Source organism: Anguilla rostrata, chromosome 5 (assembly GCF_018555375.3).
Source record: "Anguilla rostrata isolate EN2019 chromosome 5, ASM1855537v3, whole genome shotgun sequence".
In the NCBI taxonomy this organism is placed as follows: Eukaryota; Metazoa; Chordata; class Actinopteri; order Anguilliformes; family Anguillidae; genus Anguilla; species Anguilla rostrata.
Genome location: NC_057937.1, coordinates 48,746,292 through 48,769,432, shown reverse-complemented (window position 1 = coordinate 48,769,432; position 23,141 = coordinate 48,746,292). Strand labels below are relative to the sequence as shown.

Sequence of the window (23,141 nt, the reverse complement as noted above, 5' to 3'; positions counted from 1 at the left end):
AACAAAAAACTGATGAAAGAACGTTTTTTGGACAAAGACTACCTATTGGTTAAACCCAGGATAGTTTCTGTATAGTACCTTAGATTGGCAATATGTAAATGCTGTGAAATTCTTAATGAGAAATTCAAAGACCTATTTCCAAAAGATTTCAAAGTGCATCTATGGTCCAAACGGAGGTCTGCATGTTGTATTTGGTATGGCACAGTACTTAATGCACTCTGGTGATCCGCTGGAAAAGCTAGTCTTTGGTATAAGGTAGACTTACTACAAAGTACCACATTATACACATACAATGGTGTCATCAGTGCACCAAACAGATATATACAGTACGCATTGCAGCAAGTCACATCACACTGAGTGAACGTGCTTTTTGTTGAAATAGAGGTAAAACACACAATACAACCTAGGTCAGCAGCATTGTAGCCAAACCCCGGATGCTCCCTTGTTGAAGGCGTGCAGTCCGCCCTTGAAGCGACAGGCTCCACTGACCTGAAAACTCCAGGCACTTCATGGTGATCTTTTTGATGTAGGTGCTGGCACACATGTCGTACTGACGCACGCGTGTGTCGATGCCAAGATGGGCGGCGTGCAGCACCAGGAACGGGGACTCCGTCTCATCCCGGGCCTTCTTCAGCGTCAGCACCACCTGTGTACAGCACCAGCAAAGAGTGATGGGCGTGCCAATCAGGGAATTGCAACTGCTGCCTGAAGGGGGCAGCAGAGCACCAACACACAACTAATGGAGACATCACTGCTGATAGGAGTTTATTAGGTTGTGGGTTTAGAATACAACCGGGTAGTGCTCTGCACCCTTCAGTTAAGAACTAGCCCTGAAATTCTTTTCATTGTTATACAGCTGTATAAATGGTCGGCCCAGTTGCAAAGACAGACCTCTTGGATTTCAAACTTCAGGAGGACGTTGATTATGTCTTCTCCACCTCCTCCATTGACCACCACTGGCGAGGGGGCCACTGTCCTCTGCTGCTCACTGATCTGTGCTTTGTCTCTGACTGCAGAAAGGAAACAAAGACAAACACCAAGGTGAAGCCTGGGGCCCACGTGAGGGGGCAGAACACAAACGGATTTGAGCGTCACGCGCTGGTATCAGTTTTACGGTACATTTGTAGTCTGTCCCAGCATCCCCTTTGGCGTCTCCTCTCTTGACGTCTGGTGCCTGATCCTGGCTTCCCTCTCCTATATTTTCGACGATGATCTTCATGAGCACACCGAAGTCCTCCTGACCCAAAGCCATCTGCAGCCAGGGCAAACACAGTCATCACGTGCCATGCTCTAACGTGGTTAAACAAAATCTGGACTTCCACTCCAACCATGTCATTACGCACTGTGAAAAGAAACTCACGTTCATGGACTTCAGAACTCCTCGGACTTCCACTCCGGGGATCTTGGTGAACCAGGATGCGGCAAGATTCCGACTGACAAGCAGCTCGAGGTTTATGGGCTGCAGGATTTCAATGTCAGACTGGGAGGAGCTTCCCTTCAGAGTGGTCCTAAAGACAGATACAACAACGTGTTATTATCATTTGAGCAAACCCTCATATACAGTGAAAAAAACAGCACACACAAATGGACACACAAGGATTCACATTTGCACACATGCTCACAAACTCAAGCTAATGCATGTGCACACCCACACACACTTCAGTCATTCCTGCAGAAACATACATATCTTTCTGGAGGTCAATGTTCAAATCTCACCTGGACAGCTTGAGCTGGGTGAGCTGGACGTCCATTTTCTCCACCACGGCAGGGAGCGGGAATCCCTCCGCGGACAAGAGAGAGAAGCTGTTCGCCACCGTGATCAGACCCAGATCCACCACAAAGGCATTGTGGGACACGGAAGACTGCGGGATGATGATGACGGGAGCCTTCAGCCGGACGTCCATGGAGAGGCGGAAGCTCTTCTGGGCGAAGTCGCGCACGCTGGACGCCGCCTTCTCCGCCGCCTGCGCCGTGGCGGCGGTCAGAGCCTCCTTCGCCGTCTGGAAGTTGTCGACGAATTTCTAGAAGGGGAGGGGCACACATCTCGTGATCAGTGAACTGATGATCTGCGCACCAAATCACTCCTGGAGGGAGAAATGCAGCTACAAAATGAAACTCTTGAGTGACTTTTTCGTTCCCTTCGGTCCGTTAGTGTTAGAAAGCCATGCAAGAGTCGGAGAAGAGTCAGAGCAGGCAACCACTCACTTCTCTCCCATCAAATTTGCAAAGATAAGGGAATGCAAGTTTGAGAAGGGGCAGCTGCGTGTAGGTGCACTCGTTTATGGTGGATTCACAGGATCACGTAAAATGGGGGATGCACACGGCCTGAAGGTGGTGGGAGCTGTTAAGTGACGTGACTGAGTGAGACTTTTCATTTTCACGCTGCAAATGGAGGGCATTCCCTTTCGTGCTCGAATGGAACATTCCGGAACTTGAGTGACGTCCCAGGGTTCACCCGCATCACAAAGGAACAAGTGAAACTGGCATGCAACACATTCTCGTTTCCTAATGAGCGACATTAAAGAATGCCTTGGGATAATCATGTCATTGATCAACACGTCAACCCAATTACATTACCATAAACAATGGGAAACAAATTGAGGTGATTGCCCAGACTCAGTAATTAAAGACCTTTTAAATGCATAAAATACAGGCATACAAACTGACAAGCAGAAATTTGTTTCAAAATACAAACAGCTTTATAATAAAAATAAAATAAAATCACATTAGTAAAAAAATAATTAATGGCTGATTAGAGCAAGCAATTAAATTGTTAGTCATTAGCTTGGATCAACTTTCATTTACAAATTTACAAAGTGTTTGTTTTATTTACAAACACAGTTTAGCGAGTTTAGCAACTGCAAAACTAATTTTCCAAATTGTCCGTAAAGGAAATAAAATAACAATAGCAGCTGATTGCGAGTGAAAGTTAAAACCAGATGCCGAATGAATGCGGGTCGTTGTTTACACAAGAGCATCGGCTGGCTCCTCGCCCATGTGCACGGCTTTCACTCAGGAATGTATTAGCCCACAACAGCGATCATTAATACAGATTTAGCACAATGGATGGAAAGTCTTTCCTTTCCCTGTATTGACACAGCCACCATGGGAGAGCATTAATATTCCTCCACTGCTGTGACCAACATTGTTTCTCATTAGCGCTGTTTACCCGTGCTGAACCAGCTTTTATTAGCCAGAACTGCGTAGGCGTTACACCCGAACAGCCACCGAACAGACTGAAAACAAGGAGGAATTTTCCACGTGTGACCCAAACTCTGGTCAATATGCTTAGCATCCACGCAAAAGAAGTTATTACCGATGTTAATAATGTCGTTAATGAGCACCAGAAACACAAAGCAAATGGCTTGTATCCTGTTCCCACTGCATGGCACGGGTTAATGGAACAGGAGTGCTTTTTGAGTGAAGTTGCAAGGCCAGTGCTAAGTGTGGGGTGACATGCCATTAGCCTGTACCTCATTGGTCGATGTATACTGATAGCTAAGAGAGTCCTGAAAAGAAGAGAAAGATTTAGGGGAATAAAATGCAGTTGAAAGTGAAGGCAACAGAAACAGAGACTGGAAAACCCCAGTACTCAGTAATCAATACTGCTCAGAGCCATACGCAGGCCCTTTCTGGTGAGGTACTGCATAAGGGATTTCATATTTTGAACCTCAGCACTCCCAGAAAAATCCCAAGGTGTTTTCCCATAGAAGGCTGTGAAAAAACACCTCTGTGACAGCATGTAGAGCTAGGTGCTTTCAAGAGCTAGGTTGTGCATTAAAAGTGCATTTTAAAGTGCAATTATGAACAGGCATTATTTTAAAACTTGCCTGGTTCTAGTTTTCCTAATTGCATACCTTTAGATGTTAATTTTTCACTGCCTTTCCCTCTGAAGCCAATGCTGAACATTTAAAAATCAGTATTTGGAATTATCGTATGGAAATCAACAGAAGACAAAAGATACATTAAATAATGGTGTTATTCAAAATGCCCATTTGAGATAAACAAAACCCTTCCTTGTTGGGCTGTGATGTCCATTTTATCACAGTTAGGGAGCTACTCAATAAAGACAGATCAGAAAACGACAACAATCAGAAAATGAAATGGCAAATTTTGGACTAGGGATACAATGCTAAATATGATGATATTATCATTTCTGAAGACGTAACTGAATACCAAGTAATTTGTTTACTGGCTATTTATCAGACTGTCCAGTTGTATGAGATAGCTAGGTGTCCTAACTAACATAATAGTAGCTGTGTACTGATTCACATTTTAACGAGACAAAAATAGTTATAGTAATAGCTATTTAGAGGGGGTCACAGCTGATGCTTTGTGTAATAGAAACCACCTACTTATTTCTTTCGCAACATGGCTGGAACAAAAGCTTTGTAATGTAACACCGCGTCCTCCCCATCCCCCTGTGAAACAGTATCTGAAATGCGTCTCAAAAGAACTACAGTACGCGCTGCTCTACACACCACAGACGTTTCCCCGAATAATGGCAAATCCCATTCTCTAACGCTGAATTCCCACCTGCAGATTTCCGACGTGGGAGGTGCAAATTGCAGTGTAATTAGAACAAGTGGTGTTTACACGCAGCTGATACGCCAAACTACCCAAAGAAAGGATGCACTCAAACTCACACCGTTACACCCATTTACTGACATACTTTCCAATGTCCAGTACAAACGACGTCATAGATCTTCTTTCCAAAATAATCATCTAAATGTATTTGATATTGAAGGTCGTGAGAACCACTTTATATATACAAAAATATGGCAATTAAATAATAATAATAATAATAATAATAATAATAATAATAATAAAAACAGCAGAGTGGTGGGGGAGCTCACCAGGAGGGCCATGAGGAACTTGTGTAAGTACACGATCTGGATGCAGCCCAGCCGAAGCGTCAACTTCCCATCCACCTTGGAGGTATCGGTGTAGCCCTCGCCCTCCGTGGCGTTGGGGTACAGGGTCATCTTGAAGCTGAACACCTCCTCTCCTACGATGGAAACGGCCTGCGGGGCGAACGACACGGTAATCCAGAGTCAAGAGCCTGAAATTCCCATACACCCAGAGACACGACTCCCACAATGAAGAAACATGGGGTAGCCAGGAATGAAGCTAGTGCTTTGCCTTCCAAAAAACTGAATGATATATCACCTGGACTACACTGAGGAGTGTTCTCAGATCAGCAGATTAATTTATGACCACCATTTAAAATGTTTGTCCAAAATGTGAAAATGAACTGCTGTGATTAGTTGTGCACGTTGCGTAAATGGCGAGTTGAAAGCCTGGTGCCAAGCTCTTCCGTGGCTTCTGTTTTTATTTACGGCCTCCCGTTGAATTCTTAATGTCTTCAAAGTATCTCAGAATTGGACAGCGTCAGATAGTTACATTTTGCACACCAGAATATGGCCTCATGGCCATGCTATGGCTGTTAATATATGACAATATGGCCTTTCACATTTGCAGCAAAGGCAAAGTAACACGAAACACTTTAAATGGTAAATTTACTTTAAATGTTACATCCCTTCCCATACATTCTTTCAGGAGATGAAATGAAAAAGACATAAACATTGAAGAAAATATTCAACAAAACTGGAGGAAATTACACTCAAAACTGGAACAAACAATTACAGTATATCAAGGGTGTGTCAAGTTTGCTCGGACATACCTTTTTGTGGATGGTTTTTGGGTCAACATCTATCACAACGATGTCCCGCAACCTCGCAAAGACATTTGTCTCTTTAGCCTGGACGAAAACAGAACCATCGATCCCTGAAAGGAAAAAAAAAAAGAAGAAAAAAACAGTTGTTGCTTCTGTGCGTTCCACTTCATCATAGTTTGAATACAACTGAATACGCATGACTTGAGCATTCCAAACCATGTGGCCTGAACTCAATCAAAAGCTCAGGAATCATGAAAATTAACTTGCCAAACTGATAATGAATAAAACACGGAAACTGTTTCTCATTGATTGAGCAGGAATGATGAATGCGTTAAACGGAAAGGCGTGTTCAGTTCGCCAGCCCTTCTCTCACCCTGGATTCGGATGTCGGCGATGCTGTGTCGGTCATCGCAGACCTCGACCCGGAATGACCCCAACACGGCGAAAAGTTTGAAGTTGAAGACATTCTTGTCTTTGTAGCTCCTGGAAACTGCAACAGAGGGAGGCACAGTGCAACAGAACAGTAAGGCCTACTGAAAGCAACAGCTTGTTACATCCTGATGAGCTGTAGTCATTCCAAATGATTGGATAAAGGCTATGGCTATTTGTACCGGTATTTCCGCTGCCTCCTTTGTCCACCTGTTTTTTGGACTCCTTCTCCACAGCGGCGGTGAGCTCTTTGGGCAGAGCAGTGTTCAGGTAGTTGATGGTGGAGAGCAGTGCTTTGGTGTGCAAGAGAAAGTCCAAAGAGGAGAACTCCACCTGGGATCATACACGAGGGACAGTTTCAATAAAGCAAGCGTTCATCTCATTTTATATCACAGAAATTCCACACAGGTGTGAGGGGCAGGGCTTATCCCCACATTGTAACAATCGGGTGATGCCATATATGACTGATTGCCACCAACGGATGCAGCTTGTTGTAATGCATATTTTACCAAGTGATTCAAAGACAGCAGACTGATGTCAATACCTATAAGAAGAATCAGGAAAGTGCTCTGATAGAGCCTCACACTAAAGAGATTAAGCTCTACATATCGTATTTAAGCAAGTAATCATTAATTGAACATGTGAGTTTATATATAGCATAAATATAGCTCCCAATAAATGTTCAGCAGATGAAACACAAAATGTCTTTAGGCCGTTCTCTAGAGCTGGACAAAGGATGCAGAGCACACAGTCAGAAACCTTCTTAAAGAACGGTGGTGTTTCATGAGCAACATAGAAGCGGTGCATCAACAAACTGCCATTCAAGCAACACAAAGCTTGGGAACAGGCTTCCGGTAGTATTTCTAATGCTAAATTTAATTGCTGATACTGTATTTACTTAATATACACACCGCTGCATTCATTTTGCTAAATGTGACACAAGGGAAACATTCATTCTGTTTGGTACATTTGGTAGCACAGCATTATCAGTCCTGAAATATGTCCTGTTTGTTTTTTCTGCCGTTTCCTCAAAAGCAAATATCACAACAAAACGCTAATGCTCAGCTGTTAGGGTTACCAAAGAGCCAAAAGCATATTAATAGCCGATTCAAAGCAGCATTAGAAGTAGATATTTGGTACTGCCAATGGAGACTATTTAACGCCAGCCTGGGGAGGGGTGGGGGGGGGGTAATCACAGTTAAAAGGGGCTATATAGCGTGGCTCCAGTCAACTTGGTAAACAGAAACACCAAAAAAACACTGCGCCATGGTCCGGTTTCCAACTGCATCAATGGGCTCCCCGGAAACCATAATAAAACAGGACTCCACCACTCACCTTCAACGTTTGCTCAGTGTTATCGAACAGAGACTGGAAGTTAGGCCCATTTGCGTCGGCCTGAAAGAAATGGCACATTACTGAAGCAAAACTGCAGAAACAACGGTGGTTTGCTTGCCTCTTCTCACATTTCAATAAAAATGAACCAACAACGTGCATATGCGAGACCACTTACATCTAAAACCGTTCTGAAAAGAGAGATTGAGAGAATGGTGGCAGTAGAGCGGAATACTTACTTTGATGTACTCCACTTTTAATAGGTCTGATCCATGTTTGTCGGAGGAGCTGATTAAATGAAGTGGCTGGTTTTGAACATCTGAAACAAAAAGCAAGATGTTTAGAGATCCTTTCAAGGATTATATCCAACAGCCTTCCATTAATAACCACCCTTTCCTTTAATAACCACCCTTTCCGATATTAACCACTTTTTCCATTAATAACCACCCTTTCATTTAAAAACCACCAGACCTGCTTCCCCTGTGACGAGCAGTTGGCACGACCGGGTACAAAGAAGAGTCACAGCATAACAAAGCCATTCAGAGAGATGGGCTGTTGAATGAATTAATCTGACGTGTAATGTGGAGACGGACTGGAGCACCGTTGCAACAAAACCATTCCCAAAAAAGAAAGCCTCCCACGTGCCAACATCGCCTTTGAGCTTCAATTCCAGTGTGTCATAGCTCCACGGACCAGGTTGGGCCTACCCCTGATCTCGCAGTAATCCAAGCTGACTTTCCGCAGGTAGGAGGTGATGGCGAGGTCAAAGGTTCTCATCTTGCCCTCGGCCCCCAGCTGGGACACGCCCAGTGCCAGCACCGTGTTTTCCTGGTCTGCCTGCCTCGTCAGCTCCATCAGAACCTGGAGGAGGAGCGGATCAGTTGGACCAGCATGGCAGCAAAAGACCCCTCTGAGAGCCTGAGTCTTAGGCCTCAAGTCAATAACAATTACACTAACCTGGCCTGATGTGGAATGGGAACTACTTTCTGACAATTTAAATAGTCTTAGGCCTTCACGTCAATAATAATTGCACTAACCTGGTCTGATATACAACTAGAACTACTTTCTAACAATTTCAATATTCTTCAACATTTCTGGCAAGACACCTCAGAGAGCCTGAATCTTAGGACTTCAAGTCAATAATAATTGCACTAACCATAGCAGTAATAGACTCTGTCTTATTGTCAATAGGTGCCCCTGGTCTAATTAGAACTGGAACAACTACTTTCTGACAAGTTAAATATTCTTCAACATTTCTGTATGTAACAAAGCACAGACAGAGACAAGCTAAAAGGAAAATACTGATTTGTTCCAGAAGAGTTGAGAGCATCTAAACCTTAATTGTTACCCACTGCCAGGAATTGAGTGTTTACTTATTTAGGCTCTGTGGTATAAGTTAAAGCATACGTTTAAGAAACCTTAAATGTGTTAACTTTGGACATATCCCAACAGACCATGCTCTGCTAACGTGCCTCTATCTTAGGGGTGCGTAGAAGTTATATAAGTTAAAATTTAGAACCAACATGCCTCTTTGACTTCAAACTTAAACTGCACTTCAGTCAGTTCCTCTGATGGGGTCTTCTGTGCATCTTCACCCTGTGACCTCTCACTCGCATCTTCATCAGAATCTGCAAGATGGCCCGAAGGTGATTATTAAATGATATATTACTGTAGGTATGCACTCGTTTCGCTTTTACAGTAAACAGCAATGGGACTGTCACACACTGGCCTAATAAAACCTGGCCTCCTATCCAAATATGAGCCTCCTATCCAAATATGAACCAGGTCCAGCCATGTTCAGCTGCTACCGTCATTACCGTCAATGTAATTTGCTATTCAAATAGGGAAAAATGGTATGGGGAAATGGAGCACACTCAGCTGCACCACATCCTGCATCCTGGTTTGGCAGCCCTATTTTTCCGGCAATTTGTTTGTTACGGCCATTTAGTCAGGTGACCATACCTTGCACTGTTTGATGATGCCATGGGTGAATTTTTATTCACACTATTTGAATGAATTACACAGTGCTTGAAACATAGTAACTCCTATACATTTACATACAACCAGGTATTCTGGAGAATAGGCCCAATTCTGGTTGGTCATACTCTGAATAAGCCTTTCACAAGTACTATGACATAAGGAGGTCAAGTGACAGCCCTGTATACATACCCCAAGGTATATTAACTGAAAGATATTCTCAATTTTGTTAATTTTTTTTTTCTTTTTGCACTCTTGCAAAATAGCTTATTGTGAACAGTCAATTATCTTATTGTGAACATCAATATCTTTTCAGCAACTTTTTTGAAAGAGATCACTGTTACAGTGTTTTCTCCTGTCCAGAAAGTGTAAAATATTCATGCCTTTCATTACTGACAGGCAGACTTGTGCCTTGCCATGGCTGCACATACACATACATGTTTTTTTTAACCTCTCTACGACAGCTGGCTAGGGAGTGCATTAGGTCTGAAGATTCCATGCAACGGGTCATATTCATATGACTCATATGACCTACTCAGAGCACTCGAAAGTTCAGGGTAACATCACTAAGAATACATTAATATGCATGTAAAACATGATCAATGAGCAAGTTGACCTGTAGGGACTGCACCTGTGTTGAGTGCACACTACACAACAATATACAGGTCTGCTCGTTCATGTAAATATTTTATTTTGTTATACAGTATATGGCAAGAGTCTTTAGTCATTACCAATGTGACAGGTACATGAGTTTCTCTCATGTTCTTGATTAAAAAAGAAAAAAAAATAAAGTCATATCCAGCAGGGGTAGCTGTTGTACCATTAAGACAGAATAACTGACCTCTGTGCTCCTGAGATACCACACACATGAACATCTGTACAATGCATTACTGTATTACATGCATATAAGGGCAAAGTGATGCAACATGTTCACATATTATTATTAACTACATACATCTATTGCATATAATATCTTAAAGTTAATACATCTGCAAAATTAAGCCACAAACCTGTTTCGATGACTTCTAGGAGGGCCGAAGGATCCAGGCTAAGCATTCGAGGCCTGACTTCAGTTAAGGGCACAGCAAGCACCTGAACAAGAAGTGGTTAGCAGTCATAACTAGGGAGATCTGATGTCATAATCAATCCAATTCAAAATTGAGTACAACGTACAAGGGATTCCCCATCACAGTGCAATACAGGCAATGCCATACTAATGCAGAGAGTTCAGAGAAAACGATTAGCGCTATCCATAGCTGGCAGCTGCACGATCGCACATTTTCATTAATAATAAATTCTGTGGGCACCCCTTTCATCACCTTTCAAAAGACATTTGAACTTTTATTACAGTGTAATGGATTTATTTATGCATTGATTGAATTAATTCACCACATCCAAATGCAAGAGTTCCTTTAAACGACGCGTGCAAAATTCGGCGGTGATGAAAGTGTCTTTCAGAAGTGGCGGCACGGCACAGAGACCCGCCAAATTAATTAACACCTGCTATTAAGTACAGCGTGTTCCCAAATTTCTGCTTTCAGGATGTTCTCACCTATCTACACTTGAATCTCTTTAGTCACAGCCAACGCTTATGTAATCGATTTAGCATTCGCCATGCATATTTACCAAGCCAAGACAGTGCTAATGCTACTGTAACAACATTAATGCTAGAATGAACTCTTTCTAGCATTAAACGGTCATTGAAAGGTACATTAGTGTTCTTAGAGAACAGCTCTAGGTGCCCTTGAAAGTCCTGTATATGTAGTGAGCTGACCTTTCCTGTGGGGGTGCTTGGAGTGGAGGACATCTGTGGCAGGGGGATACTGGTGACCAGGTCAAAAACCCCTTGGATCTTCTGGTCCGATATCTTAACATGCAGCAGCGGAAGCTCGCCGGACACTTTGAACCTGTGCGACAACCAGCCAGCCATTTGAAAGAAGCTCCTTCAGGATGAAGATTTTACGCTGTGAAAGATTCAACACTTGTGCACACGGAAGAGCTAAGAATGCCTGAGGCTGCACTATAGCTGCATTCACATGTACTATAGACTGGGATCAGTCTTTTGAAAGCTCAGCCACTTGAAAGCAACTTCTTCAACATCAAAATTTCACATCTGTAGAATGCAGTTCGAGCTTATTGTGACTGAGGCATTAATTAATACCGTAGTTGCTTTGATATATACTGTACAGGGCTTTCAAAATCCAGGTAAATACCTAGAACTGAACCGTGATAGGCTGAAATAGTATAGTGCTTGCATTATGTATCACATGATGAAGAAGTGACAAAGAATACTGGATATGAATCATAAAATATTAGTGTCCAGAAATTGGATTGTGGGCATATATATATACAGTATATATTACAGTTTCACTGGAATATAAGGGTAAAAAAATTATAAAATTGCAACTCTTGTCTGTCATCTGATATTCTAACTCATGCTTCATCATGTAGATACTGGTGCATTTTGTATTTATTTAGCAAGTAATAGTTTTTTAAGCTGGAGAAGGTCAGACCTGGGCATCCTGGCGTCTTTGTCCACCATGCATTTGGCCAGCTGGACCTTGAAGTCCAGCGGCTGGAGGATGTGCTGTGTGGAGGAGCCCTGCAGGCGAGCGCGTTCCCACTCGTCCCCTGTGAACACAAGTACAGCGTGATCACATATACAGCCACCCGACCCCATAAACAGCCTTTCATACCAATAAGACAAATCAAAATCACGTTTTAAAAGTGGAAAGATATGCAAAATGGTTCTTCTACCAAGCTACTTAATGTGCATGAGTTCGGTGAATTCACATCCTAATTATTGTGACATTTAAGCAACCCACATGTTTTTTTGCTGGGGTTTCCTGGAATTGGCAAAACGAGGCGAGGGAACAATTTCCCAGGTTGACACTGTTCATGATTGCAGTTTGTCTGACTGATTTAAGGAAACCCATTGACATGAAAACTGTGTAGAGGGTTTTCTTAAATCCTACTCAAAGCTGAAGAAAAAAAAAGATTTTAAATGTGAAAACAACAGGAAATGACAGAAGGGTCCTGCTATCACAAGCTGCAGATGAAAGTGAAGCCTGCTACCCGGACAAATCCCAAACACGATTGGGCAGAACCTGGACCCACCTGATTTGCTGTAGAGCACTTGGACACTTCGAAGCTCAAGAGAATATCTCTCATAAGCTCTGTCCATTATCTCCTCCAACGAGGAGAAGCTGGCGGACACCTGCTGGTGGCTTGCCTGGTCCACACTGTTCAGCTGCAGAACACAGTTTTAAGGATATGATTCTCCCTACAACAGCTATACAAATGCATAGGCAAAGAAATGGTTTTACACTCACCTGTAAACTACCAAAGTCTAATATCATCAGGTCTGACTTCTTATCATAGAAGCCTGTCTTTGGCAGCAGCAGGTATGATGGTTTCAGATTGATCCTGAGGTCCAGAATTTTTCGTGTTTCAATTATATGTGAAAGACCTAGTGATGATAAGCAAAAGAATTCTCAGAGCGGCCATGGGCAAACTAAAAGATTTTGGGTAAACACAACTCTGCTTTCAGTCTTAATTCAGAGTATATAAATATTAATGTTTTGAGGTATTCACTGCTCTGCGTGATCAAAGAATATTTGAATAAGTACAGTCATGCTACACTGACACAATCATACATTTGTATTTTGCCTTTGTATCTCCTTGTATTTGGTCTATTGGTGTGTTTGGACAACAATACATAACACATTGAATAAAATATAAGTCAACAAATAAATCAATAATGTACCAGTAGCAGTCTTCTCTTTAATCTCCTCCAACTTCATGAGAGTGGCAGACGTCAGCACTTCTAAATCCACCCCTTTTTCTGTCTTGAAGAACTCAGCCATGCTGTTTACTGTCAGCTGATGGAAACATTTGAAACAAGTTAAAATGAGTGGCTTTGAAATATAACAACAGTTGGTAAAGTTAACCAAACGATATGCAAATGGCGGTGAAGGCTAACAAAGTCTTCAACACAAATTCAATACCTTTGATACATCTGAAGCAAATTCCTGATAGATTACAAGTCCAATTTGTTAAAAGCTTGATATGTTCCTCATGGGTCAATGTTAGGCCCTCTACTCTTCTGTTGCAAACTGAAGCGCAACCAAATTCCTGTTGCAAACTGAAGCGCAACCAAATTCCTGTTGCAAACTGAAGCGCAACCAAATTCCTAGGAACCCCAAAACAGAATGACAGGGGGCAAGGTGGTAGTTCTGCACTCACGGCATCGTAGATTATCTCAACGGGCTGGGACTGAACCCTCAGCAGCTGGTCAGCGCTGCTTTCCTCCGGGTTCAACTCAAACAGGATGCTGAGGAGGGAGGAGGTGGAGTCTCCAACCGAAGCGATGAGGGAGGGAACAGCCCCTTGCTGCTTTAGACCAGTCACATACCAGTGCTCCAGCTTGGCCTCCACTCTGGAAGATCACAGAGAGAATCGGGTGTGAGAGAGAGAGTGATGTGCGCACGTTTGTATGTGTGTGTACCAGAGCGCATCTATGCGTGTGTGAGCGTGGAGGACTCATTGGAGGCTGAGACAAAGAGAGGCACGGGTCCAGGTCTGTAAGTGGGGGTGTAAACATCCAGCAGAATGATAAATGAATTGTGTGTCTGCCCCCAGCCCTCAACTTTCACCACAGTGCACAAACTGGGTCAAGAAAGACTCGACAGTAACGTTACACAATCTCATGAAGATATTCATTAAAATAGGACATAGTTACCACACCATTTGTCATTATATCTATCAGTGTTGCAACTTCACCTTCATTTCTAAGTAATTCTAAAAAAACACTCAAAAGGTCCTGGAGAAAGTTCTGGCAAACTAGAAATGATACCATGTGATTCATAGGAGGTGTCCAACCAAACATTTCCCAGAGTTTTCTCTAACAGCACTATGTCCCTGAAGACTAAGCGGAAGAAAACAAAAGACCAGGAGGAGGCCTACTTGATAGCTTGTGCTCCGGGTCTCTGGGATATTGTGGTACTCAGATCGATCATTTGGACTTTGAGGATCTCAGGAACATCAGGCTCTTCTCGCACAGTGATGGAAGTTCTGAACAGCTTGAAGGTCACAATTACAGCCACATACTAAAAAACAAGAATATGGGATTAATGGGATTTGTCTGATGTTTGTGTATTGTTGGACCCCCTTAAAAAGGAGATGTGACATCTCAAGGGGTATTATCCAGCTAATAAATAAATAATTTCAAATAAATACATTATAAATAATGCCCTCGCTGGCAGACAGAGAGGGGATGGTGATCTGACCAATCACAAACCTGCTTGGGCAAGGCCAGGTTATGCGAGCTGCCACTGTAGCCAATGGCAGTATAGAGCTTGGCCTTCTCCTCAGCAGTCATCAATTCATCTATGCCTGTGATGAGGGAGATAAAGCCATTGCAAATAAAAATTGCCATGGCAAATAAAAAGCCATTAATGAACAATAGTGAAAAGAAAATCCATTTCACATGCACTGCAGGCATTTTCGCTTCCACATATTTTCGGTCACAATCAAAACCGTTCCAGGGTTAAGGCTATACATAGAGGATCCATTTAGAAATATTCAAATGGTTTTCATTCACAGTAGATGTCGCTGTGTGTGTGTGTATCCATGTGAATATGCATGTGAGAGCATGTGCGTGCATATGTATGTATGCGTGTGTGTGTGTGTTTATGAGCCTGGCAATGTGCATCTTGGCACTCTTTGCGCTGGGTGAGGTAAAACCAAGCTGACTCACTGTCAGACTCCTTGGCATCCTCTTGCTCTTTCTTCTTGCCTTCTTTTTTTCCAAAGAAGCTGCTGAAGAAGCCACCCCCCTGCTTCTGTGCCGCGGCCTTCTTCGCCACCGGCTTCTGCCCTGACCGGATCACCTGGAGCAGGGAGAAGGGGAAACTGACTATAATATATCCTTTCCACACTCATCATGACAGCAAAAATAGGCAGCACAGGTTATGACAGTGAAGACATACACTATATGACCAAAAGTATCTTGACACCCCTTGGTCTAGGGCTGTTTATCATGGTTTGGCCCTTAGTTCCAGTGAAATTTCTACAATGCTAGCATTCTTGCTTCTAATAGGAATACTTGTAGCAAATATTTTAAGTACCCAGCTCTCAATGGGCTGAATTTAGTCAGCTTACAAAAGCAGAAATGTTGTGCATTGACCCATGTGCACTGAAACCTAAGGGGAAGTGGCCTGAATGTATACATGTTTGTTTGCATACACACACACGCACACGCGCGCACGCACGCACGCACACACACAGACACAAAATATACAAAAAGGAAAACATGGTGTGAAAAGTGATACAGACCTCCATTTGTGCTTGCTGACGAACTAAGGTAATGTTAAAGACATCAAGGACTTTTTCCAGATCCTGTAGACAAGAAAAAGTTTTTACAAAGTTTCACTTTGTTATTCATAGTGGACGGCAATACTGAGCTCAAAAATATATAATATAATATTATAAATAATATCATAAAAATATATAAAAATATATAATAAAAAAACTAATAGAATAAAATTTAATATGTATGGGCCAAAAGAGCTCTTCATCCATGATACTATTAGTCCAACCAAGGTGTATAACAGTTACTTCCACCCCACCCACCAAATACAACACAATTAAAATGAAAATCAATTCATTAATTTTAAATACATATATAATAAAACAAATCCCATAAGTACACATTGAAACACATGACGATGATACCAATGATGTCACCTGAATTTGCTTTTCGGCATCGTCCTTGATCTTGCCCTGTGTAAGCTTGGCTTTGTACGCCAGCTTGTAAGCCTTCAGGGTCTGTCTGTGCTTACGGATGTGTGACCACGACCACATCTGTTTGAATCTCCTGATGTGTACTTCTAAGATGCCGTTAATGGCATACATCCACCTGCAAGAGCAACCGCAAGGACACCTGTAGCTGCTGAGGGGTTTTCAATTAGCAAACATCACAGCATTCTATCAGTGAAACAGTGATGAAACCTTTGACTGATTCCTGCCTGTTTATTGTGAAACAATGCTCAGCATGACAGCGAATAAGTGAGTACAGTTCAAAGGAGTAAGTGCAGTGGAGTAGATGGTAATCTATTTAGGCTCACCTGGACTTCTGTCATTTTTACAATGAGCTCATAAATGCTACTGTGTTCACAAAATATTAAACGGCACTGGACAGGATCACCCTTTGTCCAGAGCCACAGACTCACCAGTGCCTTGCATTTCTGTGTACGGGCACGTCTGGCCTATATTTCCTGTATGGACCGTTTTTAACCATACAGTCTATAGATTCAAGGAGGTCAATCATAGTAAGGTACTGCAAAACACAAAAACAGCGCATTAGATAAATACAGCTAGGGGATTTCACGTCAGTGCGACTACAATAATGCTAGGCATTTCTCAGCACTGGGCATTGAATTACATGACTGCTGGGTAAATCCAACCCCTCTGTTGATTTTACCGCTGATTTCTGTTAGCAGAAGACAACGGTCCAATGGCACACTTCAGAGGAGACATGCGGCGGAAACACACAGCCAGTGAAAAACACCCAAAAGTCAAACATGAAACATGTGCAGTTAAGTACACACAACACGAGGCAGGAAATTCTCACGAAACAATCACACAATAAAGCATGCAAATGCTTTCTCAACAACTGCATGACATTAAATAATGGTGCCTGCTTCATATTGCTCGCACCTCCAAAATGAACCTTGCCCAAAATGGGCCTTGCCATTCCCTAATACAAAAGCACTTTCACTTATTCTTTTTTTTTTGGACATTAAGTAATTCACGGTACTTACTATATCTGGCAATATCTCTGGGTTTGTCTGAAAAAGCAGAGCTTTTTGATTATTCAGAGCTAGTTGATTGACTGTACCTGGGGTTTGGTCATCTCAAATGCAATGTTCTGCACCTCTAGGTGGAGGTTGGCTTTTGGTGAATTCAATTCCGTCTCAGCATTAGGGTTGATGCATATTTTTGCAGAGGCAAAGATTGGCTTGAAAACTGTATATGAAGGAAAGAGGCAAAACAAAATTAATTCTATACTTGCAGAACCATCATATGTGGTTTTCCTGAATATGGCCTGACTGTGACCCTCTTACAAGCTAAAAGCTAAACATCTGAGTCTGCTAGGTAGACTTTGATACCTTCACAAGCTGTAACTAAATCATTTACTGTCTGAATTTACCTAAATAATTAAATTGGTACAAACTTTACAAAACAGCCAGGGGCTTGAAGGTTAAAATACAGCTTTCTAAGGTTTTAAACAGACAATGATCTACTATGTTAACACAAGACAACACAAATATGTCTGCACACCTACGTTCAAAATTTGAGCGCAATAAACCTGTCAAATAAAATTCTCTCCAATATATTTCCCCTTTATTTCATATTATTGGCACAGCAGCTATGTGAGATAAGGCAGGCTGGTTGAATGCATCAGCACAGACAGGAACACTCGCATTAGTGTAGGTGTCTTGAGATAAAAGCCTCTCGTAGACAAAAGAGAGGATTTCCATGGGTTTCCTTGTCTCTTTGCTCTGTTTCCATGGAGAGCAAAAGGAACCCTTCTGGAAAAAAACGGGAAAGACAATCTCCCTGTTCTCATGCTAATTTCAATCAGCTTTCTGGGCTCTGCGTACGTACTATATTGATTTTCCTTCAGCTCCTGGTCTTTAGTACTAATTCCTGCTTTCAGCTTGTTCTGTAAAAAAAAAAATAAGACAAAGCACCTTTATGATCATGCACATGCACAGTAACAGATAAACTACAAAAACAGTCCAAATTTTATTCATGTACAAAAGACACCTTCATGGATACGCATTGTATATTCACTTTTTTGACCTTTAGCAAACAGCATTTCAAAACCTAAAGCAGCTAATTTTCTACAGAAAAACATCAGAAGTCAAAGTAAGGATTGAACATTATCAATATAACAGTCTGTGACATGTTTTGTCAAGAGGAAGTATTACTTTAAAACAAAATTCTTCAACATACTCCAGTATTAAAACAAGATTTAGGGTTCTTAAAGACTATAATGATCATGTTGTAAGGACACCAATTTCCTGCACAAATTTCACCCCATGCTACAATAGCACTTACACTCTTAAGAAAGGTACTAACCCTTGTCAAAAAATATCAGTATAAATATACATGTGATACGGAGGTGATGAAAGCTGCACTGAATATGAGAATTGGCAAAACAAATAAATTATATATGTGATTAATGCCCTGGATTAATGGATTTACCTTCCACTACACAAATCCGGAACCCCCCCCCCCCACTCGTCCCCTAACCCCGGACTGCACACATACTGGCCACGTCAGGAACCTCTGTCTGAGCTTGGTTGAATGGCCATTAAGAAAACATTACGCATCCTCCTGGAGGGCAATTAGCCTGTCCATCTGCACAAAGGAGTCTTCATAAATCTCTTAAAATGACGTAGGCTGGGGCACCAACTGCAAATAATACTGATTCCAGAGTCAACCCATCTTAATGGCCACTGCCTGGACTCTCAAACACAGACTATTACATAAAGCTTCCAGGTGAGCAGGTACCATAAAAAAACAAACCAGTTTGAAGAATGGGGGAGATCTACTTCTTTCACCCTGTAGAGATGGAGCCAAGCTAGCAAAGCTAGCAAGAGAAGGAACCTAAGCTAACTGATCCACTACAGCACCACTGACAAGAGACAAAGCATGTGACCCAGTACACTACGTGTGTTTGACAGCCATTGACCTCAAACACAATTGTAGCACATGATGTCATGCTGAATGTTTGAGCATCCTTCAACATGCCTCAACGAATGTGCTTATCTTTACAATTTGTAACGATGACCCCCAACTCAGTTAAAAGTATAGGCAGGTATGTACAGGTACAGTATTGTATGCTGCTTGATGACTCAACCAATGACCAGCTAGCTGCCAAGTACTGCAGCCAGCTTCAGTACCAATAGCGGGCTGAGGTAGGCACGACATAAAGAATAATGGAAAATAACCCGAAACCTGAGCTGAGGAAGCGAACTTAATTCCAGTTCTACAATGCGAAAGGGCTATAATGAGCCAGACTGATTCCAGCTTTATAATGAAAAAGGAGATAAAAAAATATTGACTGTGACCTGGCCAGATCCAAGTGCTATATGGTTTAAAAGTGTATACTACATTGGCCATCCAGGTTGTCTGGTCCCTCTAGTTTAAAATGTATACTGGAGAGGTGATGAGCACGAGGCAAAACATGTTCTCCATGTGATGAGAGAGGGAGCAGCTCCTCTGCATAGCACCCAGCTGTGTCTAATTTCTCTTGTTACGGCATATAGCTGGTGATGACTGATCACATGACTGATCCTTCATTTCACACCTTTGAGAGCACTGATTACAGTAACGAGCCCCGATTCCACTGCCATGCAAACAAGCTGACAAATGAAAACAAAATGTACTATCTAAACAGACAGTCATACCCTGCTTGCGTAGCGTAACTGTGATGCTAACACTAACAGCAGCTATAACCAGAACAAACTGAACTCTAATCCTGTTTGAGAGACTAGCAGGGAAGACGTCATACCATGGATAGGACTATTTGGATGAGGCAGCTATTTCTGAGAATATTTTTCTCTGGCCAGAGACAACGCTACCTGTACTGTATCCTGTATAGCATTAAAATGGCTATTGGACATCCACCAATAATTCACTGAATGTAATGTCAAGCATTTTTTAAAGGTGAACCATGTGAGCAATGGGATGAACCCATGGCCATTTCAAAAAGAGCAGCTGATTAAAAACAATGACACAACAGACTGAGCTAGACAGGTTAATCTTACCAATAATGTTTGCTGAGCAACAATATCAATATTACCATTTATTATGATACCATTTCATTGTACTTCTTCATTTTTTGAGACTCCTTTCCAGAACAAATAAGGCAATGTCAGTTGTGGTAACCACATAAAAACCCGAAAGCCACTTCCTGTAACATCAGAAGAGCTATGAAATTAGCTGTCTGGTGGCTGCCTGCAGCAGTAACAATGTTAAGCTGTAAGAATGTATCAGAGCTGTTTTTCAGGACCTGTGTTTTTGCTCTGTAGTAGGTACTGTAAGCAAAGGAGAAATACTGAGTCAGTGGGAGCTGGCGTTCAAAACAAGTAGCACTTCTCAGAATAACATCCATGGAATGGCCCCCACCAGAGCCCTCACAATGGCACTGTAATGGGACATCCATGTCATTCTACAAATACATTATTATATTCAGGATCTGCTCAGCTCCTGTTGAGTGCAGTATGTAGGCAGAACCTGCCCCCCCCCCCCCACCACTACACTAAAAGCAGTGTGAGTATACAGAGGGAATGAGATGTACTTGCTGCCCTCATCCAGAGACAGAATGTCAATGAAGAAAGAGCTTCTACAAGCACATGTCCCAGTGCCATTAGTGTTAAGGCAAACACAAAACTATCCTGTAGTCTTCAGACTTTCTATTCGATCCAAACCCTCATATACCTCAGCCAATATACTGTACGCATACATACATATAAATCTGGCCCTCAAATTAAATTTCCAATCAAAGGAATTACAGTTATGAGCAAAATGAACAATCAATCATGACATGCCAAACCACATCTCCCAAACTGACGTGAAGGATTTAGGGGAAAAAAAACCTCAGATACAAACCGAATGCTTACAGAAGCCAATCAGAATGGAGGAAGCAGCGTGTACTGTACATTAGTTTTATGTACAGACCGCAGTCACATGGGCTCTATACAGAGTACCTGTTGACTGAGGTGGCTACACAGCCCTTGGCAGGTGTGTGAGGGACCAGCTACAGGTACGTGCACGCTAGGCATACCACCATGGATCCTATGTCTTGCAGGAAAATGTGTTTATAGAGACTATGCAGGTTTGCAAGTCTTTCTTACCCATATTTTATTTATTTATTTGTTTATTTATTTATTTATTCACTTAATTTAATTTAGTTAGTGTTCAGTTGTAAAAATGGAAATCATATACATCCCAAGCAATGTTATACTCGCTGAGGATTTCCACTAACTGACTGCCGGTTAAAAACACTATGAGGTCCATAAGCCATCAGCAGGCACACTGAATGTATCTCAGATATTTCTTTGAAAATTCTTGTTTTTAAGGGCTTTAAAGGAGAGTCAATCAAACTCATTTCAGCTTGTGGATAAATCAGGTTTCATTATTTTATATTATAATATATAAATTGCCTATTAAAAGTTATGCTTTCTATACAGTAGGCCAGAAAGGGTATTTTATGCGTTTTGTAGTTTTTTGTTTTTTGACTGTGCTGTAATTAAATATATTAAATAATAAATAAATAAAATATGGGACATTGCATTTTCTTTACAGCAGATACCTAATTTCATTCATAACAAATGATTTCATATGATATAAAAGTCCACAGAGAATTCTGATCAGCAGCTGAGATCATTAGGTCAAAAATATAAACGTTGCCGGTACTACCCTATACCAGGTAGTACCGGCGATGTGTTCTTTACACAAGACATTCTGTAGCAATGATCTCAGCCCCAGTGGCTAACAGCGTGACTCATCCAGAGTCAGTGGGCTTTACGCATACAACGCCCCCTGTTAACTCAAAGGCATGCTCCTTCTGATTGAAAAAGCGCATGAGGCCAGTTCTTACTGACTGGATCTACAACTGAATTTGGCTCACATGAAATTCAAAGAATAAACACATAAGCAGAGATAGGGTAATTGTGAATAGTCAGATAATGCGCCTTACCACTATCTCGTCCCATGAGCCTCTGTAGAACATCGAACTGTGGACATTCCAATAGGCACACAGGCATTCTAAACGGCCCAGCTAGAACAGAACACAGTTAGTACATTCCTTCCAATCCAATTTATATGCCATACAGATGCCACAGAACTAGTACATTCAAGGCATTTTGGTGAAATTTGTCATCTAACTACTGACAATGCATTTGAATGCTTTTGAAAAGCCTGATTACAGTTCTCGAGTATTCAGAACTACCCACACAAATAACACAGTGTAAATGGCATAATTAACAGCAAGAGAGCAATAGCAAAATAATCAATTAAATGTATGTGCAAGACTTCCTTTTCCAAAATAAAAAGGTTACTATAGTTACCTTGTAGATGATTTTGGCTGCTTCGTTCAGTATACAAGCCTTCCAATTCTCATCTGTTGTCTAAACAAAATATTAGAGGAAGATTTTGAGAATTTTGACAACATTTTGGCAACAGCCTACTTATGGCTCTTTATCTGTGTCTCAACAGGTCAGCTCCATATAGACAGACACAGTTGTTCTCTTTTACATACTATACATGCACATGCCGATTTGCCCACAGGTACTAAACTCCCACAGCTTGGATAAAAATGAGCTCCATTTGCTTTCTAAAACTAGGTAATGGGATGATTTAATACACAAGTTCATCAGAGTAAAAAAATAATAGGTCTATGTGCTTAGAAAAGACTTGTACTGTACTGTGGTGTGTAGGAAAAAAATTCTAATTTAGACAATGAGGCAGTTTCCTGAATAATCCTCACCTATTAATACACTCACTATGACAGCAGTCAGTGAGTGACGGCTGCTAAAGTTACGTGTGTGCCTGAGGTAAACAGACTCAGGTAGAGCGACCCATAGCCCCGTCTGCGCACATATTCGAGCGTGAGACGGCACCCTGCATGGCTGCCCTGATGTTCCCTCAC

At 41.8% G+C, this 23,141-nt stretch overlaps 1 protein-coding gene across 7 annotated transcripts in view; it reads right to left on the bottom strand.

Moving 5' to 3' along the window:
- vps13c (vacuolar protein sorting 13 homolog C) overlaps window positions 1-23,141 on the bottom strand; it is a 79,483-nt gene that overhangs the window by 31,825 nt on the left and 24,517 nt on the right. For 4 of the 7 annotated variants that reach the window (XM_064336784.1, XM_064336785.1, XM_064336787.1 and 1 more), the window contains 31 exons: window positions 22,561-22,620; window positions 22,191-22,271; window positions 18,086-18,143; window positions 17,316-17,443; window positions 16,648-16,754; window positions 16,163-16,334; window positions 15,752-15,814; window positions 15,174-15,306; window positions 14,715-14,809; window positions 14,381-14,523; window positions 13,661-13,853; window positions 13,182-13,296; window positions 12,748-12,884; window positions 12,533-12,665; window positions 11,929-12,046; window positions 11,190-11,322; window positions 10,426-10,507; window positions 8,966-9,066; window positions 8,146-8,299; window positions 7,678-7,757; window positions 7,442-7,501; window positions 6,289-6,439; window positions 6,051-6,167; window positions 5,684-5,787; window positions 4,857-5,024; window positions 3,474-3,509; window positions 1,717-2,021; window positions 1,361-1,508; window positions 1,120-1,252; window positions 892-1,010; window positions 490-646 (listed from right to left, as the gene is read on the bottom strand). In XM_064336784.1, the coding sequence (XP_064192854.1) occupies window positions 490-646; window positions 892-1,010; window positions 1,120-1,252; window positions 1,361-1,508; window positions 1,717-2,021; window positions 3,474-3,509; window positions 4,857-5,024; window positions 5,684-5,787; window positions 6,051-6,167; window positions 6,289-6,439; window positions 7,442-7,501; window positions 7,678-7,757; window positions 8,146-8,299; window positions 8,966-9,066; window positions 10,426-10,507; window positions 11,190-11,322; window positions 11,929-12,046; window positions 12,533-12,665; window positions 12,748-12,884; window positions 13,182-13,296; window positions 13,661-13,853; window positions 14,381-14,523; window positions 14,715-14,809; window positions 15,174-15,306; window positions 15,752-15,814; window positions 16,163-16,334; window positions 16,648-16,754; window positions 17,316-17,443; window positions 18,086-18,143; window positions 22,191-22,271; window positions 22,561-22,620 (3,784 nt within the window). The remainder of the gene's footprint in view (window positions 1-489; window positions 647-891; window positions 1,011-1,119; window positions 1,253-1,360; window positions 1,509-1,716; window positions 2,022-3,473; window positions 3,510-4,856; window positions 5,025-5,683; window positions 5,788-6,050; window positions 6,168-6,288; window positions 6,440-7,441; window positions 7,502-7,677; window positions 7,758-8,145; window positions 8,300-8,965; window positions 9,067-10,425; window positions 10,508-11,189; window positions 11,323-11,928; window positions 12,047-12,532; window positions 12,666-12,747; window positions 12,885-13,181; window positions 13,297-13,660; window positions 13,854-14,380; window positions 14,524-14,714; window positions 14,810-15,173; window positions 15,307-15,751; window positions 15,815-16,162; window positions 16,335-16,647; window positions 16,755-17,315; window positions 17,444-18,085; window positions 18,144-22,190; window positions 22,272-22,560; window positions 22,621-23,141) is intronic. The other 3 variants (XM_064336786.1, XM_064336789.1, XM_064336790.1) reach the window with 1 other exon arrangement.